Source organism: Paroedura picta, chromosome 8 (assembly GCF_049243985.1).
Source record: "Paroedura picta isolate Pp20150507F chromosome 8, Ppicta_v3.0, whole genome shotgun sequence".
Lineage (NCBI taxonomy): Eukaryota > Metazoa > Chordata > Lepidosauria > Squamata > Gekkonidae > Paroedura > Paroedura picta.
This window is the reverse complement of record NC_135376.1, coordinates 72,474,692-72,494,983: the sequence shown is the minus strand read 5'-3', so window position 1 is coordinate 72,494,983 and position 20,292 is coordinate 72,474,692. Positions and strand designations below refer to the sequence as shown.

Genomic DNA, 20,292 nt, shown 5'->3' with positions numbered 1-20,292 from the left:
TTCAAACTCGTAAACATACCAATAAATATAAAACATCATCCTTTATTTGTATTATGTTTTTAGTCTAAAACCAAAATTTCTTACTTATTTATTGGTAATTTATTTATTTATAACCATTTTCTGATCCCTACTTAAGCCTTTTTACTAGGCCTGAAAACTATCGATTCTCCGGTAAAGTATTTGTAGAGAAACGGACCGGTTCTTCAGTCCCCACCAGCTGCAGCTATAAATAGGTCAGTCGTATACTTGGAATAGGTCCATTATTTGTAGGAAATAACGTATTTGAGAAGAGCCTCTTGTGGCGCAGAGTGGTAAGGCAGTGATATGCTGTCTGGAGCTGTCTGCCCATGAGGTTGGGAGTTCGATCCCAGCAGCCGGCTTAAGGTTGACTCAGCCTTCCATCCTTCCGAGGTCGGTAAAATGAGTACCCAGCTTGCTGGGGGGTAAACGGTAATGACTGGGGAAGGCACTGGCAAACCACCCCGTATTGAGTCTGCCATGAAAACGCTAGAGGGCGTCACCCCAAGGGTCAGACATGACTCGGTGCTTGCACAGGGGATACCTTTACCTTTACCTTTACCTTAACGTATTTGAGAATTGCTGGTCACCGTCTCTAGCTAGCGCCGATGGCGTGACGCCGATGCCGTTCGGCGCAGCTACTCGGTAATTGGACACCAAGCGGCGCGCGCCGGTATCATCAGCCGGTATTAATTGCTATTAAAATTTAAAAAAAAATTAATTTCCAGGGGGTGCTGAGTAAGATTTTTTCTGGAAAGGGGGCAGTAGGCCAGATAAGTTTGGGAACCACTGGCTTATTCAGTCTGTAGACTTTTATTCCGCTCTCTGCCTTGCTTCCTGCATGTGGCCGTTGTGAATAGGACTGCTCGCCTAAACTACTTGACCTACACCTAGATTTCCAGCACCCTAACATTCATTTGTCCACTGCTGTCTCAAACTTACTTTCACTTTTATTTTAAAGGCTTGTAACTCCATATTTCTGATTATTTAAAACATTTTCATGCCACCTTTCTACCCAAATAGGATCCCCAGGATAGTGAACATAATACTTTTCAATATTAAAACAATAGTGGAAGACAACTATTGAGGGAAACAGATAAATTTCCCTGAGGATGGTGTGCCAGAGCTTTGGTGCCACAACTGAGAAAGCCCTTTCTTGGGTTGCATATATGTCATATATGGCAGGGACACCTGAAACAGGGTCTCTGAAGATTGCCAGAGTGAATGGGTAGACTTGTATAGGAGAAGGTAGTCCTTAATCTGGCTCAGAGTCATATAGGCCCCATTTCAATGACTGTCTCCACTTTGCAGGATTTTCCCCTGTGGACTGTCCAGTATTGCAAAATGAATGGCAGGGATGACAGCCTACCTGTACAGGTGAACTATTATACATGCCCAATTTAGGGAAGCATTCCTTTTCAAACACATGGAAATGAAGGGTCTCTGCCTGTTCCAAAGCAACACATTAACCACTTAATCATAGGGCTTGTTGAGATAGCTCTACTCTTTAATACTTAGTCTCTATATGTTACGGCCCTTACTGAAGAGAAATCAGTTTATTTATCCGATTTAAAGATTAAAAGATAAAATACTCTTTCTGAAATTCTGACCAAAGAACATCCTCAAAAATTAGATCAGGGTGGCCAAACTGACTCTCCACATGTCCATGAGCTGCAATTACCATGAACCCCTGCCAAGATGTGCAAGGCAGGGGCTGATGGTAATTTTAATCCATGGGCATCTGGAAAGCCAAAGTTTGGCCACCTTTGGATTAGGTTGTCTCATGCAATATCCATCTGAGATATTCAGTAAAGTTTTGGCTGTGACTCTTATATAGGCCCATGTATATGAACCCATATGATTGACTGATTAGATTTTTACCCCCCCCCCCCCACTCCTGGAACAGCTCTTGGTGGGTTATAACAATTTGGTAAAAATCACCAGTAAAAACCCCACATAAAATCCAGCACCCAACCAATAGTCAATGGCCTATATTAGCCCTCCCCTCTCCCAGTCCACGAGACAGCACCTGTCGCAGGGTTGGGTGGGGTGGGGTAGCCTGAAAAGGGGCCTCCGAACTTACTGCCCTGGCCTCAACCAGAGACCTGGTGGAAGAGCTCTGTCTTGCAGGCCCTGTGATAGCTCTGTCAGGGCCCTCATCAGAACCTTCCAATTCATCATTTCTAGTGAAGTGATAGAGGTTAAGTGCTTCTCTGAGCTTAGGAGAAGTTTTTCCATAGACACATATGTATCAGAACTGTGAACTATTAAATCAGCTTGTTCAGAGATTTTTCTGTCCGTGAATAAATTTATTCTGAGATCTGTTTTCCAGGGATGTTGTTGAGAAGATAGAACTTGTACTTGTTTTGCAAATCTGAAAACTAGAATTAATTGTCAGACATGCTGTTTGTTTAATCAGTATCTCTGACAGACAAGAATGTGCATCTTCCCCTGATATAAAAACTTCCTTTTCTCCAGCTGGCTACCAAGGTTGTGATCTGCTCTTGACGGATCATGGTATTTGTCCAGCTTATCTTTCATGGCTTCTACCATGTTTGCTGTTCACCAGATTCCATATGAGGCTCCAGGAGGTTTGATTTTTATGCAGTTTACACCCTCTTAACTTCCCAATACAAAGACTCCAGCTGTCCTTAGATGGTCCATTCTCTACGCTGGTGGCTTCAGTTTTCCTGCAAGAAATCTCATTTGCCTTACCAGCGCTTCAGATCTCCCTTGCCACTGATGCCCCCAAGTGAGAATAGGGTACTCACTACAGGAGTAATTCTTACCTGGCAAGCTGGGTTTCAGCTATATATAATTACATAAATGACTTGGAGCCCTTTTCATTATACAAATCCATGTTGGCTTTCTTTGCCAGTCTTTGGACATCAAGGTTTTCGACATTGCTTCTTCTAGATAGAACAAGTGAGGAAATGTACAGCTTAAGGAGTCGTGCATTACTAACTGTTGCATGATTGCTTTGTACCATAGTTGAAATCCATTAATCTGTTCATTTACCTATGTCACTTCTATTTCCAACGAGTGATGTTATCCAAGGCTGCTTTGAAGCTCTGTCATCAAGATGCTCTGCTCCCTATACAGCCACTCTACTTTTATTTGATTGCTGTAAACTCTTTTTCTGAAGGTCTCCGATGGCTCTACCTACCCCTTAATTTGTTCAGGCTGAATTATGGGATTTGTGATTGATTGTATCCTTGCTGATGAAATGCTCTTTTGAGCCACTGGGAATATGTGATCAAAAATGTGAAAGCGTATTTCTGGTAGTCATAAATAAAGCAAGGTGAACCAGTGAACTTTGTACTTTTTGCTCTGACCTCCTTTTATATCTGCTTCCATAAGGATGGGATGGACCTCTTGTTGACCGTCGGCCTCCTTTCTATCGAAGATGGCCTTGTGATTGCATCTGGATTAGTGTCCGACACTGCCAGTCTATTTTCCAAATCCCTCATATAAGCTCAGTACTCCTTAGTTGTCCACAGAATGTTTTAATTTAGAAAGAATCCCATGGGACAAGGACAAAGATTAACATTTTGGCCTAAGCCACCAGATCACAGGGTCCATTCTACAGTGTTACAGCCTGGGCACAACAGTATTTTCCCATGAAGGCAAGGCACATGGTACTCCACTAGTAGAACTGTTGCTACTTGTTTTTACTTCCATAGGCGTATCTTTTTTGGAACTTTGCAGAGCTGCCACCTGAGCACAGGCATCCAGTCGTGTCCAGTACTATGCTCGAATGTGAAAACTAGTTTGGATGAAGTCTTTGGTACTAATCAGTCAGCTTGCTAATATTTTCCCATTGGTGTGCCTGCAGAGAGACCATAAAATACAAGTTTCTGCTTTCCAACTGGTGTTGTCCAAATACTTTGTGTAGTCACAAAACCAGGCATCCTTCCCTGGAACAAGGAAGTGATGGGCTACATTCATTGCTCTTAGGAAGAACTGAATGTTAAGGTGCAGTTTTGCCTGCCTCCTAAGTACATGATGTTCCACCTGTCTCTTTGAAGTGGGTGTGGGCAATACCAAAGATGTTGCTTTGTTTAGCCTTAAAAGATAACAAACGACAATGTATAGACAACCACTTCAATCATTTCAACTACCGCTAAATGTCTACACACAAAGGATTCAAATGATGTGTTAACTTCTGTAATTGAAGACTGGGCCTGAATAACATCCAGCAATTTATTATATACAGCTAATCTAATAAGTGGCAATATATGTGTGGGAGAGAATTTGGAAATTGGTGTAAAAGGGAAAGCATAAGAAATGTAGAGTATGTTTAATAGTTCATATAAAACATTGGACTATTTTGTAAAACTCATAACATATAAGCCTATCACTTTGTAGGAGCCACAGAATGTAGTGATTAGTTGAAAGAGCATATTAATGTTTACAACAGATTGTAAACTATACCACACAAACAGAAGAGGAGCAGAGTGTTTTTTTTAGTCATACGCCCCAGAGACAGAAGCATAAGTAACATTCTCTGTGCTGTTTTCTGATGTGCACCTATGATGTTTTAATGCCCTGGTGTATAGGTGTACATAATCTGTGGTTTTCATGTACGGTAACTTTTTATTTCCTTAACTGAGTCATTTGGAGAAAAAATTAAGCACTTGATAAAACTTAAACTAGAAAGGATGTGTTTAACCATGTAAATCAGAAATTGATTTAGATTTTATATAGTCTTTTTGTGTTGATCAGTTGGGATTTTGAGGTTTTTTTGGGGGGGGTACATTTTTCACCAGATCATAATTGTGTGGTTGGTAGTTGCCTACAAATGACATCTGTGATTCATTTTAAAAATTAAGATCAGACATTTATTACAACAAGCTATGAAAATGCTAAAAATAATACATGTTCTTGGACTAAGTTTTCTTTTTTTCTTTAGGGAGTAACTATTCCCAGTCAGAGGCGCTATGTATATTACTATAGCTACTTGTTAAAGAATCAACTGGATTACAGACCTGTGGCGTTGCTCTTTCACAAAATGATGTTTGAAACAATTCCAATGTTCAGTGGAGGCACTTGCAGTAAGTATTTTTAAATACTTGTGACATGAAAAGGTTTCTCATATCAATATCAAGAACTCTGTTGAGTTTGATATATTTAAATTGCAACTAACACACACACTCCTTTATCAAACAATCTCAGCAGCCAGCACAGGGACAGGTGGTCCCCATGATGTGGGTGGGTGACAAGAACAGCCCATCAGATTGGCCTGGGGTGTGTGTGTGTGTGTGCAGTGTCATGGCATCCTCTGTGGCCCACAGACAACCTGTGGACTCAGGGCAGCACTAGGAAGGGGTGGAGTGACTTGGTCATCTTCCAGCCCAGGGCAAGGCCCCAGCCCTTCTTAAAGTTGTGCAGGTCTGGTATTGGGATTCCTGGACATAAGCCATTTAAAGTTTCTCCCTTAAAAAGAGGGTGGGATGTACTGTTAAGACACACACCAGAGTTGTCTTTAGCACTTGGAGAGAAGAAGCTTACTAGAGAGAGAGAGATATGGCTGAACTGAGAACACCCCCCAAAAAACAACAACAACAACAACTAAGCAACCCTACAACTGCAGTACAAGGGATGCTAGAAGAAGCTTCAGCCTGGAATCTGACACCCGGGAGGGAGTCCATAACTGGTATGTTATTGATCATCACAGTTGACAATATTGACCTAAAAATGACTTTTCCAAATTATCCTGAAGTAGCAGAACAAAGCCTGACTCCAGCGGCAACTTGAAGATAACAAAGTTTTATTCAAGATATAAGATTTTGCACGCAAATACATTTCTTCATATTTCTTGCACATGAAAGCTTGAATAAAACTGTCTGTCTTAAAGGTGCCACTGGACTCAAACTTTGTTCTGCTGCTTCAGACCATCACGTCTACCCACCTGAACCTGTTAACTGAGTTAGGCTAAGAGAGAAACAAGCCTAAAGTTTCACAATGAGTGTTTGCATTGGGATTTGAATCCTAACCTGTGTTCCACCACACATCTGCTAAATCCTGCTTGATACTTTAGATCAGTGTTCCCCAACCCCCGGGCCGAGGAGCCCACGATATCAGGCTGTGGTGGTGGGGGGGGAGAGGCGAGGGCACGCCTCCCTCCCCCCCGCGGCGCAATGAGTGCCGCCCTGTGGGGGTGGGGCACCAGCACCCACACCTCCCCCCCCCCCCCGGTCCCCGGCCGGAAAAAGGTTGGGGACCACTGCTTTAGATAAGTTGGCACCATGGCAATCACTTAAGTTAGATAATGTGATAAGAATTGGTCATTTAACATAATCAAAGGCCCCACCCACCTTTTGAGAGTAACAAATGGTCAGTGTCAATAATGGAGATTGCCAAGTAGAATAGAAGTAAAGCTTCATTCTACAAAGAGAGGCAGTATGATGTGATTTCTTGAGAGAGACTGGAGGGACCGTAGCTCTGTTGGTGGAGCATGTTCTCTGCATGCATTGAAGTTCCAGGTTTAATGTATAGTTCTGCCATATCCACTAATATGCAAAAGTCAGGGATGCACTTTAAAACTTGTTTGGAATATATTAATTTAATATAACTAGGTAATATAGCAAATTTGGAACTAATCTCTTAGAACATTCTTTATGTGCCCAATAAGCTTAAGGCTGTGTTTATATTTGGGTTTAGTTCCAGAGAAGGTGCAATACTTGTTATTGGCTGTTCATAGTATTAAAATGTTTTCTGACACTTTTCCTGGAAATTTAATATTTGACAAATGATGCTATATAGGGGGCTTTAAAATTAAGAGGTAAGATGTGGCCTTCTTAATAAATATTCTATCTGCAACAGTATGTATTGTATGAAGACTGCAAACACATCAAACATGTGGTTAATCAATTGCTATGAGATTCTTGTGCTCATATTGATGTTAATATAAGTGTTGTCCTGTAAGCAAGTTTTCAGTTACCTAGTGCTGATTTGGTCTGATGAAACCTAAACCATGTCACTATAACAGTAGCTGTTATAACTGAGAAACATTTATTAAGAATATTTGTTTATAATAAGTTGTTTAGCTCGGAATGTTGAAATTAGTTTAAACTACTTATCATGAAATGACTGTTTTTATCATACAGATCCTCAATTTGTGGTCTACCAACTTAAGGTAAAGATATTCACATCTTCTTCAGGACCCACAAGACGTGGAGACAAATATATGTACTTTGAGTTCCCTCAGCCATTACCAGTTTGTGGTGACATCAAGGTGGAATTCTTCCATAAACAAAACAAAATGTTGAAAAAGGTTTGTTTTATAATCAGAGATGGCGTTTGTTTTTAATTTTTCCAAATCCTAAACATGTAGATTTAAACATCCTGACAACAGTCATGGCTAGCACAAGTCAAGATTCATATGAAAGTGTGGGAAATGAGATGGACAAGCAGTTTTTAGAGGGAAGGCCCATTGAGAATCTTTTGCTGTAACTCAAACTTACGAAGGCATGAATAATGGACCAGTTCTGAAGGGACTGAATTTTTCTGACTGGATAAAGTTGGTAAAAAGTTTTTCCAGTCATTGCTGGAATGGGAAGGACCAGGTACTGTAGCATTCTTGCAGCTTCTTCAAGTCTGAGCAAGTGAGATGTGAAAGGTTGTTGTTGTTTTTTTTTTTGGGGGGGGGGGGGGGCTTCACTTTCACCTTTTGGTGTGTTAAGTAGGATGTTGTATTTTTGTGTGCAGAAGAGGGTGAAGAAGTCTGTTCCCTCACCCCCCCCTCCCCACACCTCACTTTTTGCCCAGCTCTTTTCTGGTATCATAGTTGGGAAAGTGGATTTGAGTAACCAATTAAGAGGTGTTAAGATGGAGCAGCAGATAGAAATACAACCAATCTTGACTTCTGTTCAATTTAGCTTGGCCCTGAGTAATCAGAGAAGACCTAACACCGTCAGCAAGCCTGCTTCCTCTTCAGGTGTCAATTCTACTACCTTTTGTTATTCCAGTCTTCATCCAGATTCAGCTTTGCTCAGCTCACTGCATTGAGTCATCTGAGAAATCAGGTTGCAGTGCTAGGACTAAGGAAGTTCACTTGTGTATGTTGAACTCCACTAAGCAAGTTTGAGTACCCTCTGCCATGAACAAGTATACAAATCAGTAAAGGAGAACTGGTAGTTTTACAATATATTCAGGATATTGCTGAAAGATGTTTTTATGAATGTAAAGAGTATGCTTGTAATGAAATCTTAGTCTTCATCTATTTAATCTGTTATCTTGATTGATCTATTAATTAAAATTTGCATAGGAGTAAAACAAGTAGTTCTGAAATTAATTTAATGTGATGCATACCGATGTGGCAGGCATCATCTTAGAAGCTCTTCCTCTTGTGTGGGAAAGCAGTACCTTTATAAGATGGTATTTGCCAATTCCAATTTTATGGCAGATTAAAAATGATTTTAAAAATGCCTTTTTGGCTCATCAAAAAGATTTTTTAAATCAGCTTAGTTGAATTACGACTGTAATCTTGTGCACAGTTATCCATGTGCAAGTCCACTATATCAACTTTGAAGAACTTTTTTTTTAAAGTATCACAGTCATTTTACTGTGAATGTGATTAGCCCTTAGATTTCTTAACAGCTTAAATGTGTTTTCTTTCAAGATCTGTCTTTGCCTTGTGGGAAAAGTGGGTGTAGACACTAGAAAGTTTAAAAATGACTTTTAAAAAGAAACCATATATTAAGATACAAAAAGGAATGTGAAGTTTAATTTAAAAAATAAGAAGTAATAAGAATTAATCTTATTTATTTATTTGATTTCTATACTGCCTTTCCATATGGCTCAGGATGGTTTACATACCACATGGGGGATACATGGAACAAATTAATATATAACATAAACAAATACAACAACAACAACAATAATCTAAATAACACAATTTAAATGATCTTAAACAATATAATAGGAACGGAACTTAGCTAAGGTCCTTAAAGTGTATGTGGATCAGAAAATTTCTCTCTGATCCAATTTCAAAAGTACAAAGAGCCATTTGTCACTGGCAGCTTAAACTATGTTTTAAATATTGAATGTAACATCTTAAAGTGTTTATGTTGTCAGATCTTTTAAAATGTTTATAGTACCATTACTGTTTTTTCTCTTTTTAAATTGCCTTAGTTTTTAATTGCTTGTATTTTAATTTTGGTCTGAATGACCGTAAATAAATATTGATAAGGCCCTTAAAGAGGACAAACTACAGGTAGTTCAGGCCATGGAGAGGATGTCTGAGTAGGGACCTGTTGTTGGTCTCAGGCAAATTAAATGAGAAACCTAAATCTGAACTAAACAATGAATGCATCCTATTGAAGTTTAAATGAAAAAAAAGAATATTAGGTTTTCTAGAAAACAACTGCATTGCTTATTAACTCTTAAATTAAAAGGGCAGTTTAGAAATGTTTTGAAACCCTGATGTTCATGCTTCATTTTCCCCCTTGTCCTTGAGAATTTTTGTTCTTCACAATGGAAATTAGTTTTGATAGGGTAGTAGCTGAATTTGGCCCCCTACTGGCTGCAGTATTCATTCAGTGGGTGTGCAAGGTTTTGTTTGGTTTTTAAAGCAGTATTTTTGGGTTCAGGTCTATTGGACCTGAAACATTTGGTTTTTTTTGAAAAATCCTGATCCAGATACTGGTACAGTATTTGGAGCCTATTTTTTGGGGGGGAAATCCCAAAATTTTGGGGTCCAATAGAACCAAAACAAAAAATGTCGTTAAAAAAATGCAGCCCAATCTTGGGGTTGTCTTGGCTTCTCCTACAGCACAGTGATCTAGGTGGACTGCAAGGAGCTTTTGGCTCCCTGGAGACACAGCGATCACAGCAGCAGGAGAAGACAACACAGAGTTGCGCCAATAGGAAGCTCTCAGCTCTGCACCAATTTATGTGATCTTAGGCTAGCAGCTATACAAGCCTGCCTGATGAACAGCAGGGAGGTGGGAGCCAATCTGCTTCCACCTCTTTGTGTTCTCATATCTACCCGAAATTCCTGAATATATCTGGGAATTTATCGGATTTTATTTCAGTTTCCTGGAGAAAACCAGATTTATTTGGGAAGCCGAAATATATCTGGAAAATAGTGTTAAGTTATTTTGGGGGTATATTTTCAGCTTTGGTAGATCTGAATGCACAGCCCTACTTCTTTGAATTATGCTAGCTTCCCATTGATCAACAGAATAACTTGTCTCTAGAGGTTCATTTTCAGTCGCTTATATGCCAAACACCACCTCTATGTGTTTTTACTATATAGGAAAAATTGTGTAAACTCTATAAGTCATCTGCAGTTCCAGGAAATCACCTTCTGTTGAAAGAACAGTACTCATTTGCCTATATGACCCTTTTAACAGCCCTTACAGAGTTTACCCAGATTCAGGAAAGTTCACTTGCAAGTAGAAGCATTTCACTTCCTTTTATAATCCTTTAATGTAAGGACTGAGAAATAAAGTATTCATTTTTTGGCCATCTGTTGTCTTTTGGAATGGAAGGAGAGAATTTGCTGCCTCACAACACAAAGGGAAACTCCCCCTCATGTCTGATCTCAGCTGGTTTCTTGTATGCTGTAACAGCAGTGCAGAATTGTTTATTGTTTATTTAAAAGATTTATAGTCAGCTATTTGATCAGATGGTCTCTTTAAGCTTTAAATACATTATATTTTTTGCTGACAACTTTTAGCTCTTATTTATTTATTGTATTTATATACCACCCTCCTCAAAGGCTCAGGGTGGTTTACATGAAACAAGAAACAAGAAACTATACAGGTAACAAAGTGATAACAATAACATTAACATAATAACAACAATAACATTAAAGAACAATGGAAACTGCAAAGTGCATCAACTCAACTCATACTGAGGCCCAATGGGTGATAACCAAAACCTTAAGTCTGATCTGGATTTCATCCGGAAGCCAGCACAGCTGCTGGAGGATGGGCTGGATGTGGGACCTCCAAGGTGTTGCTGTGAGGACCCTGGCAGCTGCGATCTGGACCAGGTGTAGTTTCCAGATCAGGGATTAGGACAGGCCAGTGTAGAGCGAGTTGCAGAAGTCCAATCTAGAAGTGACCCTCACGTGGATCACTGTGGCTAGGTGTTCTGGGGCCAAGTAGGGCGCTAGTACTTTGGCTTGGCAAAGATAGTAAAACGCCAGCCATTCTACCGTTGTGATCTGAGCCTCCATTGAAAGGGAGGCATCAGGTATCACTCCCAGGTTCCTGGCGGATTGGGCCATTGATAGCTGCACTCCATCCAGGTAGGGTAGGCTCACTTCCTCGCTTGGACCTTTCCAGGACCTCCATCTTTGAATGGTTGAGCTTCAGATGACTCTGCTTAAGCCACCCCATCACTGCTTCCAGGCAGCTGGCTAATGTTTCTGGGGAGAGTCAGGGCAGCATCCATCAGGAGGAAGAGCTGGGTGTCATCAGCATATTGGTGGCAATCCAGCCCAAACCTCTGCACCAGTTGGGCAAGAGGGTGCATAAAGATGTTAAATAGAATTGGAAAGAGATCTGTCACCTGGGGACTCTGCAAGCCAGTTGGTGATGGCTTGATGAGCTTTCTCCTAATGCTTCTCTCTGTCCGCGATTCTGGAGAAAGGAGATCAGCCACTGAAGGGCTCTGATCCCAGCATCAGTGAGGTGGTGATCTAAAAGCTCATGATCAACTGTGTCGAATGCTGCTGAGAGATCTAATAATGTAAGCAGCGCTGACCTGCCGCAGTCCAGCTGGCGACGGAGGTTGTCCATCAGGGCGACTAGCTCTGTCTGTACCCCATGGCCAGGTCGGAAACCAGACTGCGATGGGTCTAGGACCAAAGCTTCTTCCAAGTATGCTGATAGTTGGTCCATGACAGCTTTTTCAAACATTTCCCCCAGAAATGCTTTAAAAGCAGAGTCTTTTCTGTGTTGTTTGTTAGATCAATAATTTTACAGAAATCAAATCAAGAATGGAAGATATGCTGCCTAACTCTACTGTTTTTTGGTGACATCTACTTATGTTGCTTTATGCTGTCAGTATTCCAGTCACATTATTTCTTCCCTACGGTGAATTTTAGGTTCAAGTTGTTAGTGAGAACTACACTTTCTGCCTTACTAGATTTGTCTTATGCAATTCTCATCACAACAGTCACAGTTAAGGGCATAGTAATATGCTCTTAATTCACATGGCTTGGCTACTGATGTGTATGCAGGATCAGATTTATTACCTTAGGTTTTTGATATGTAGTGAACATGTTGAAGAAAGCTGTTTTTTCTCCCTTCTTTAGGACAAAATGTTTCATTTTTGGGTAAATACGTTCTTCATACCAGGACCGGAAGAAAATTCTGATAAAGTAGAAAATGGAAGTCTTCTTGGAGATCAGGAACTTGATGGTATTTTCAGTACAGAGCGCTCAGATAATGACAAGGAATATCTAATACTTACACTAACAAAAAATGATTTAGACAAGGCAAATAAAGACAAGGCAAATCGTTACTTCTCTCCAAACTTTAAGGTAAAACATTAAAACCCCACACTTTAGTAAAATAGAAGTAATTTATTGTATGCCTCAAGAGTATATTCTTGATAAATCAGTAATAAATTTCTCTTAACTGCAAAAGAATTTTTGTCTTATTAACATGAGACACTGATTTTCTCTCATAAACTTACTGGTATGTGAAAAGGTTCCCTTTTAAGAAAATTAGTTTTGTGGCCAACTGTTGTACTGAGAGTCTGTTGAAACACAGGCTTCTTCCTTACTTGTATTTGCATTTTCCTGTGTATGCATTACAAAGCTGGAAGAAGCAGACAGACTGCTCTTCCATTCTAATTCTCTAATGTATAAACAATTACATCTATTGACGCTAATTTGGTGAGGCTTCTCCTCAACAGATTTCAGCTCACATCAGTTTTTCCAAAATCAGCTAAGTGAAAAACCAAGATTAGTATGTGAGAAAGACTGGGAAGTATTTGGCATTTATCTGTTTTTTATTGTTCCAGTTTGTGTGTGTATATACATAAGTTTACACACCCACAAGAGTGGGGGATCCAGAAGGACTTTTGAAAGACATACCATTCTCTTCTCTACTATTTTCCTTTCTTGAAAGCTCCTGAAAGCTTTCCCTTTTTCCTGTTTCCTTCACTGTCTCCCTCTGGCTAACTGCTCCATCTTTATTTCCCATGCTCCCATTTTTTTTATCTCCCCAGTAGCCATTCCCCAGGAAATGTTTGGCCCAGTTGTGCAGGGCCAGCCACTGAGGTGGGTCAGGCTGTGTCGTACCAGCCAGATTGGGTTCCATGGCATAATTTAGTATCTGTATGATTGGGGGGGAGTAACTCCCCTGTATTCCCTTTCCCCATGCTATTTTCTCATTCTTTTCTCCTGTCAGACTCCATAGTATCAGCTTTCCTGGTGCCTTCTTTCCTTCCCATCCACCCACTGACCTACCTTTTATCTGCCTCCCATCTACAGCTATATGTATTATTTACTTCATATATTCTTCACCTTTTTTCTCAATGGAGAACCAAAAGCAACATATATCTTTCTCTTCTACATTTTAATCTCAAATCAGTTCTGGAGTAGGCTAAACTGAGTTTGTATATGAGTAGGTTAAATTCACCCACTGAGCTTCCATGGCAAAATGGGCATTTGAACCTGGATCTCTCAAATCCTAATTTGAAACTCTAACCACTATATCACTCTTGCTTTTGTGGGATGATTATTGTTGAACACTAGCAAGCAGCCTGTCCTGGGTGAGTCATGCAGATTGCCTGTGTTTGCTACTGGTCCTGACCACAATGAGTCTTCCCTCAAAGGCTAAAATAACCCTTTAATGAGTCCTGCCCACTCCCCTTGTCTTTTACTGACAAAAACCAAGGCTTGAAGGCTGGCAATAGTATTGTGTATACATAGCAATGGCCACTGAATACATCTGTTTCTTAAGGGTATGGGTGCTCCTATTGTACCTGGTCAAAATATCACTGGAATGGGCCCATCCTCTCTGGCTTTTAGTCATAGAAACCAAGGCTTTAACTGATAATCCTGCTGTGGTTACTTTGCAACAGCCACTGATGGCATTCATTTCTTAAACCAACAGGTGTTCTATTATTTTGGGGTGGGGGTTAACACTTCAGTGTATATGTATATGTGTATATATATAGATATAGATATAGATATATGGATATAGATATATGGATATGGATATAGATATAGATATATATATAGCCTTATCCATGGCTCCTTTATATATTTCTGAAACAGCCTGGGGGGTGGGACGTGTCCGGCTGTCCAAGTTGGAATAGGGCCAATCAGGGTGCAGCCAGCATTCACCCTGATTGGCCCTGCCCCTACAGCTCCTGCCCTCCCTCCCTGGACACTAGCCACATTCCTCTCAGCCATGCCAGAGACAGAGAGAGACACAAAGAGCCCTGCCAGACCAAACACGAGCCCTCATTCCCTCCTATTGCTCCTGCTACAAGGGTGGCAGAGAGAGACACAGAGAGCGCTGCCCCAAGCTGCTGACAGAGACACATAGAGCTGCCCCTGCTGTGACGGAGGGAGAGAGAGACAGAGCGCTGCCCCCAACTGCACACCAGCCCTCATTCTCTCCTAAGAAGGAGCTCTCATTACCTGCTAGGCCTCCTGTTGCGAGACACACCGAGAGACATGCAGCTAGAGGGAGAGGGAGAGGGAGAGAGAGACACACACAGAGAGATCTGCACCTCCCGGTGTCCCCTGGGTCCTAGCAACCATTGCATTCCTGCTTGCAATGGGCTTTCTTTCTTGTGTGTGTGTGTGAGTTCATATTCATATTTATCAAATTTTTCTGAAAACCTGGATCTCTTCATGTTTTTAGAAATATCTTTCATGTCTGTTCATGTTCCAGTTTCTGTATATCCACAATTTTGGCCACATTGAGAACTAGATATATTGATGTTGTGTAGTTTTTCTTTGCTTTGGTGAGCATGGTATTCTATTAATAGGAATATCTGTTAGCTGTGTCCTGAAAACATCATTAGTAAGAATGAAAAGTGTAATTTTGAAAGAAAATGTGAAATGTGAAGCTTTGCAGCATAAACATGATTACTCCAGAGGAAATGGAAACTTTTAAGCTGTAATAAGCTTAGAATATTTTGGTGCCTTGAAGGCTTTCATTTAATTATAGGGCATATGTTGTTTGTGTGTGCTTCTCTACTTAGTGCTTATGTTTTAATTTATAGTGTTAATTTAATAAAAAGGGTTGTACAAAGATGAAGTAATACCAAATTTTAGCTTGAGCTTTCCTTGTCATCGCAATTACTGTCAGTATTTCATATTATGAAGGAAGACCCTTCCTTTTCTATCTTTAGCAGGTATATACTTACTTCTGCCATTATCCTCTTTTTCTAGGTGAAGCTATTTTTCACAAAAACGGTAGAGGAGCCATCAAATGCAGAAGCCAGCAGCTCAACTTCAGTAACACCGGACGTTAGTGATAATGAACCTGATCATTATAGATACTCTGACACAACTGACTCTGATCCAGAGAATGAACCTTTTGATGAAGATCAGCATACACAGATTACAAAAGTCTGAATATTTTTTTTGTTAATTTGGGAAAAAAAACCACAAAGAAGAAAACTTGAATAAACTGAATTATGGACCTTTTGAAATGGCAATAGGACATTGTGTCACGATTATCAGTTGTAGAACAGTTTTCCTGACCAATCTCATTTTGCCCTACGAAGCCGATGGGCTTGACACTTGTTGTCCAGTTGAGAGGGAAAAAAAGGTTACGTAGCTATGTTATGTATATACCTTTTTGTGTCAAGAGGACATTTAAATTTCAATTAGGAACACATCAAGATGGCACTTTCCCATTTGATTCCAGTTTTATAAAAGTGGAGACAGATCCAATGTGTATACGTAGGAATTTCCCTTTTGTGTTTTGTCATCAACTGAAGTTGCTGTAAAGTCCTTTCTAATACACAGGTTCACGTCCTGCCCCTTTCTTTGCACTTACGTGGCAACAGATACGTCTTCAGTTGGCTTGGAGAAATATTGGGGTTTTACTACATTTGAATGCATGTAATATGGATAGGAGAGTGGAAAGAGAAGCTCAGAAAGGAATGTTTTGTGCTGGACCCTGGACTGTGTACCATTTCCAGCTTACTTACATGCACCTCTTCAGCATGCTCAGTAATAAATCCTGGACCTTGAGGAATCGCCGCTGTCACTGCTTGTTGTTTGTACATTTTATTTTTTCTACGCATAATGGTGCTAGAAAAGGCAGCTAGAGGGAGTGGTTCTATGTTAGGGGTACAGGAATGAACCTTCCACGACATCTTACGATTGAAAAAAATGAAGGGATATGAAACCGGTGCGGATACATGTGAAACACAATAACAATGACTTAACCATATAAATGTGGAGGCTGTCTCCCAGAAAATGGGCCTAAACTTTAGTTTGTGCATTAGCTGACGTGTCCCCAGCTGTGGATGGAAAAAGAAGACTACAGCTTTTGTTGTAGACTTTTCTTGAAACACACACACTCTGTCTTTCAAACGATTGCTTTTTAAAATCTTCCTAGTATAACATCTTATTTGTTCATTGGCATTAACTTTTTTCATCAGCAGTGGTCCCACTTGATGGAATGAATTTGGAATCTGTAGTGCCCAGTCCACTAGTATTAATAAAGAGGGTATAAATCATAACTAGTCAAGGCAGAACTCAGGCTGAATGCTAAACAAAGGAGCAGCTTGCTCCTTCCACATCCATTGGTCAAGTTTGCTCCCTTTCCAAATCCTCTGTGTAGTGTGCCTATAACTTCATACTGAGTTTGGGAGGATTTGTATTTAACTGCCCAGGATTAGCTTTCTTCCACAATGTGAACTTTTTATAAAGCTAATGCTGAGGCTTCCTAAATTCTGATCCCATTATATGGTTCCATAGATTAAACTGATTGGCACAAGTTGACAATTGAATCACTGTTGACTTTTTCCCTGTGATTTAAGTTTAACCTGATTTCTCTTAAACAATTTGAAAACCACATTAGCCAACTAAAAAGTTTGTGCTTTAAAATACTTGGATGTTGACAGTGTTTGGTGTCTTATCTTGTACAGTTCTACTGTGTAAAATGGGAGGGCCAGTTGGGAAGAGTTTTATTGGCCTTTTGCACTGTTGTTCTTCCTTTTGGAATGTGAAGGTCTGAATGAGGGTTTGGATTTTGAATGTGTCAGTGGTTCTGAGAAGCCTTGCTTACGTTTTTATGGTATAGTCATTGAAAAAGGAAAATGGCATTATATATATATATATATATATATATATAATATATATATATTATATATATTATGCATACTCTCCTATACTTTATTTCAGCTACCATCCCTATAGAACATGGCAAGAATTACTATGACTGAAAGGTTTGAGTCCTGATTAAAATTTTATTTATGACAGTATTCATTAGCTTGAAAATGCATTCTTGTAGGTAATTTCTTGAGTTTCTGGACTGTGTGCTTAAATTCTTGGATGTGCAGCCGCTTACATGTCTGAAATTACTTGAAGGCATCACTTTGACAGGAGCTTACTCTTAGGCCCTGTGCCATCCCTAGTCATCTGTAGCCCCAGTTAAAATAGTCTGTCACAGTAGTTAAAGGGCAGTTGTATAAAATAGCACCAAGGTTCTTTGCTGTGGCACAGGTTGTAAACTCAAGGGAACGTTTACACACAGCATCAATTGTTTTCAGCTTTAAGGAACAAAAAGAAATAAAGGTTAGGGTGCCAGTGTGCAGTTCCTTGCTTAAATTCTAGCAAACGTGCAATATGTTAACGATGCCTGTGGTTGCCACAAAGTGCCTCGTTTACCTTTTAAAAATACTGTTAATGTGTCATGCATGCAGATGGAAGGGGGTGGAACTGTGCACTAAAAGGAGGCTTTAACTGCAGTGTTCGGTAGAGCTGCCTCTTTACTTCGCCAGTTCAAAATTCTCAGTCTGTTTTCATATAGAATATATATACTAAAAAAATTGTCTGTTAAGCAGCCTTATTCTGATTCAGCCTCTTCAGATACTATTGTGCTGTGCAACAGTGGCTCTGTGTGTAATGCTATGCACTGAGGATACACAAAGCAAGAAAATGACATGTACAGGATAATGTCTCATACAAATCAAATGTCCGTTTGTTATTGTGTTTAACAGCCCTTTATCTTAGTGTTAAAGCTCCACTTAAAACTGATTAAAGTCTCATTCTTGTCACTGCGTTGGGTGTATTATTATAAAAACTGCTCATTTCTGTAAAATAATGAAAAGCACCTATGGTTGGGAACCATGCGGGTTACGTATTGGAGAGCAACTTAAGGCAAAGCAGATCATCTTTAAAAAAAGATTAAGTTCTATGAAGTTACTACTCAGGCTTTGACTGGATTTCAGGGGGGGAAAGCATTGTCTTGTGAAGTTTAATCAACTTCCTCTAGCTTACAAATGTAACTGCAGTAGTTCTGTTGTATAAAAAGGACTGTAATTATAAAACAGTTGTTATAATCTCTCCCAAGTTCAGCTGCAGGTATCTTCATTTGATACTTGGCAAAGCTGGGAGAACCGCTACTCATTCAGGGGAGATGTTAATTTTATAGATATACTGAGGCTAAGAGAGTTCCTTGTATATCTAAATTCTTAGAACAATTAATTGCTCTTAATGTCTGTGTAATACAGGATTTTTGCATTCTGGGATTTCATAAACTGCAGGTATGAATATAATAAACTTGGGTTTATGAGAATATAGTAAACTTGGGCTCATAAATTTTGTAGCTTTTCAGTCTCTTATTGTTTCCAGAAACTAATCTTTTAATCAGGTAAACTGCTTCCTGTACCGAAAAAAATCAAATGCTGCCACCAAAATTACAGAGATTGTTTCAAAGTGACATTTAACAATTGACCTTGTTGTTTGGTAATAGATTCATTTTAGTACTTGGTATGCTTGAGAGATTCTGTTTGAGGATTAAAGGAGATCATCTGAGTTGCTTTGCATTTTGTGTCAGGTGTGACAGAAGCTGTCTGCTGTCTTAACATTGCTGCCTTCGTATTCATTTAATAGGTTTTAAAACATACATATATGGCATGCATTTTTCGTATGTTTCCTTGTCTTAAGTTTTTAGTAGCAAATTCTTATCTTCCAAAACTTGCATAGTACCAACATTCAGCATGGCATGACCTGGTGCACAAAACAGGTTTAAGAGAATGGGCATTTAAAATGTGAGGTTTGTTCTGCTTTTACATCACAGAGCTTGTCTACTGTGTAATGCCAAAGAATGCTGGGAAAGTTGGTGTCTGTTGATTTAAATAAAAGGTTAATATTAGAGATTTTCCATATCAGGAGTCAAGTTTGTGATGTAAGCATGCAAAGGAGGAGGAAAAAGGTACATTTAAATATATCAGAAATTATGAATTGATGTTGAGGACATAAGTGATTATATGCGTTTCAGGTTAGGTTTTCTCTGCAAAAATTTAGTGTTTAATAAGTACTTGTTTAAGTCAGAGCTTTACTGTCCAAGTACAGGAGTAGTGACATATCATGCTAGCACTTTTTTTAAAATTGCCTCTGGTAGGCCTATTATGGACAGATTTCCACAGATACTTGGGAATCTGTCTTCACACATTCTGAAAATACAAGCCACAATTTTAAAAGCGTTGAGAAGGATTCAAGCCGTTGCTGCGCTTCACTATGACTAGATTTGATAATGACTACCTTTTTAGTTTTCTTCTGTGGCAAGAGAAGCAGTAAAAGGAGACTTTTTTGTTTTTATTTAGAAGCGTTGTGTCTTGTGCCTCTTGTATTCTTTGAATCATATGAGAGATACCCACTGTGTCTTTCCTTCCCACACTTCTTTGAGCACCTGTATCAGGGTACTGTCACTGGAAGGTGCTTACTTGATTCCAAAAATGGTGAGTCCTTTTGTGCTATGCCTGCTTTTAGAGGTTAAGAGTTACAACTTGTGCAAATGTACCTAAAAATAAGCAATGCTGCATAGATATCACCCAAGTCGTAAATGTTGCCACTGTGCATCAGAACCAATGCAGAATCAGAACCAGTGCAGGCACAGTCTAAATCTTCTCAGTTGTTTCAAAGAAATATGTTAGCAATTTGCAGTCTTTTTGCTAATTAACCTTAGTTGCAGTTAATCAAAATCCTCACTTTTTATGTGGGACTAGATCAATAAGGCCACAGAGACACGTTTTGTCCAAAAAGGAAACATGGACAAGAACATAAGAAATCCACCCAGGCTTCCTCTTGCTTTTTGTCACAAAGCACTGGAG

General features: G+C 39.6%; 1 protein-coding gene across 1 annotated transcript in view; it reads left to right on the top strand.

Annotated features, from left to right (window-relative positions):
• The window catches only part of PTEN (phosphatase and tensin homolog), a 72,230-nt gene extending 53,993 nt beyond the window's left edge, over window positions 1-18,237 (top strand). The window contains exons 6-9 of the mRNA XM_077350374.1: window positions 4,931-5,072; window positions 7,128-7,294; window positions 12,290-12,517; window positions 15,392-18,237. Coding sequence (XP_077206489.1) covers window positions 4,931-5,072; window positions 7,128-7,294; window positions 12,290-12,517; window positions 15,392-15,577 — 723 coding nt within the window. The 3' untranslated portion in view covers window positions 15,578-18,237. The remainder of the gene's footprint in view (window positions 1-4,930; window positions 5,073-7,127; window positions 7,295-12,289; window positions 12,518-15,391) is intronic.
• Window positions 18,238-20,292: the final 2,055 nt, after the last annotated feature.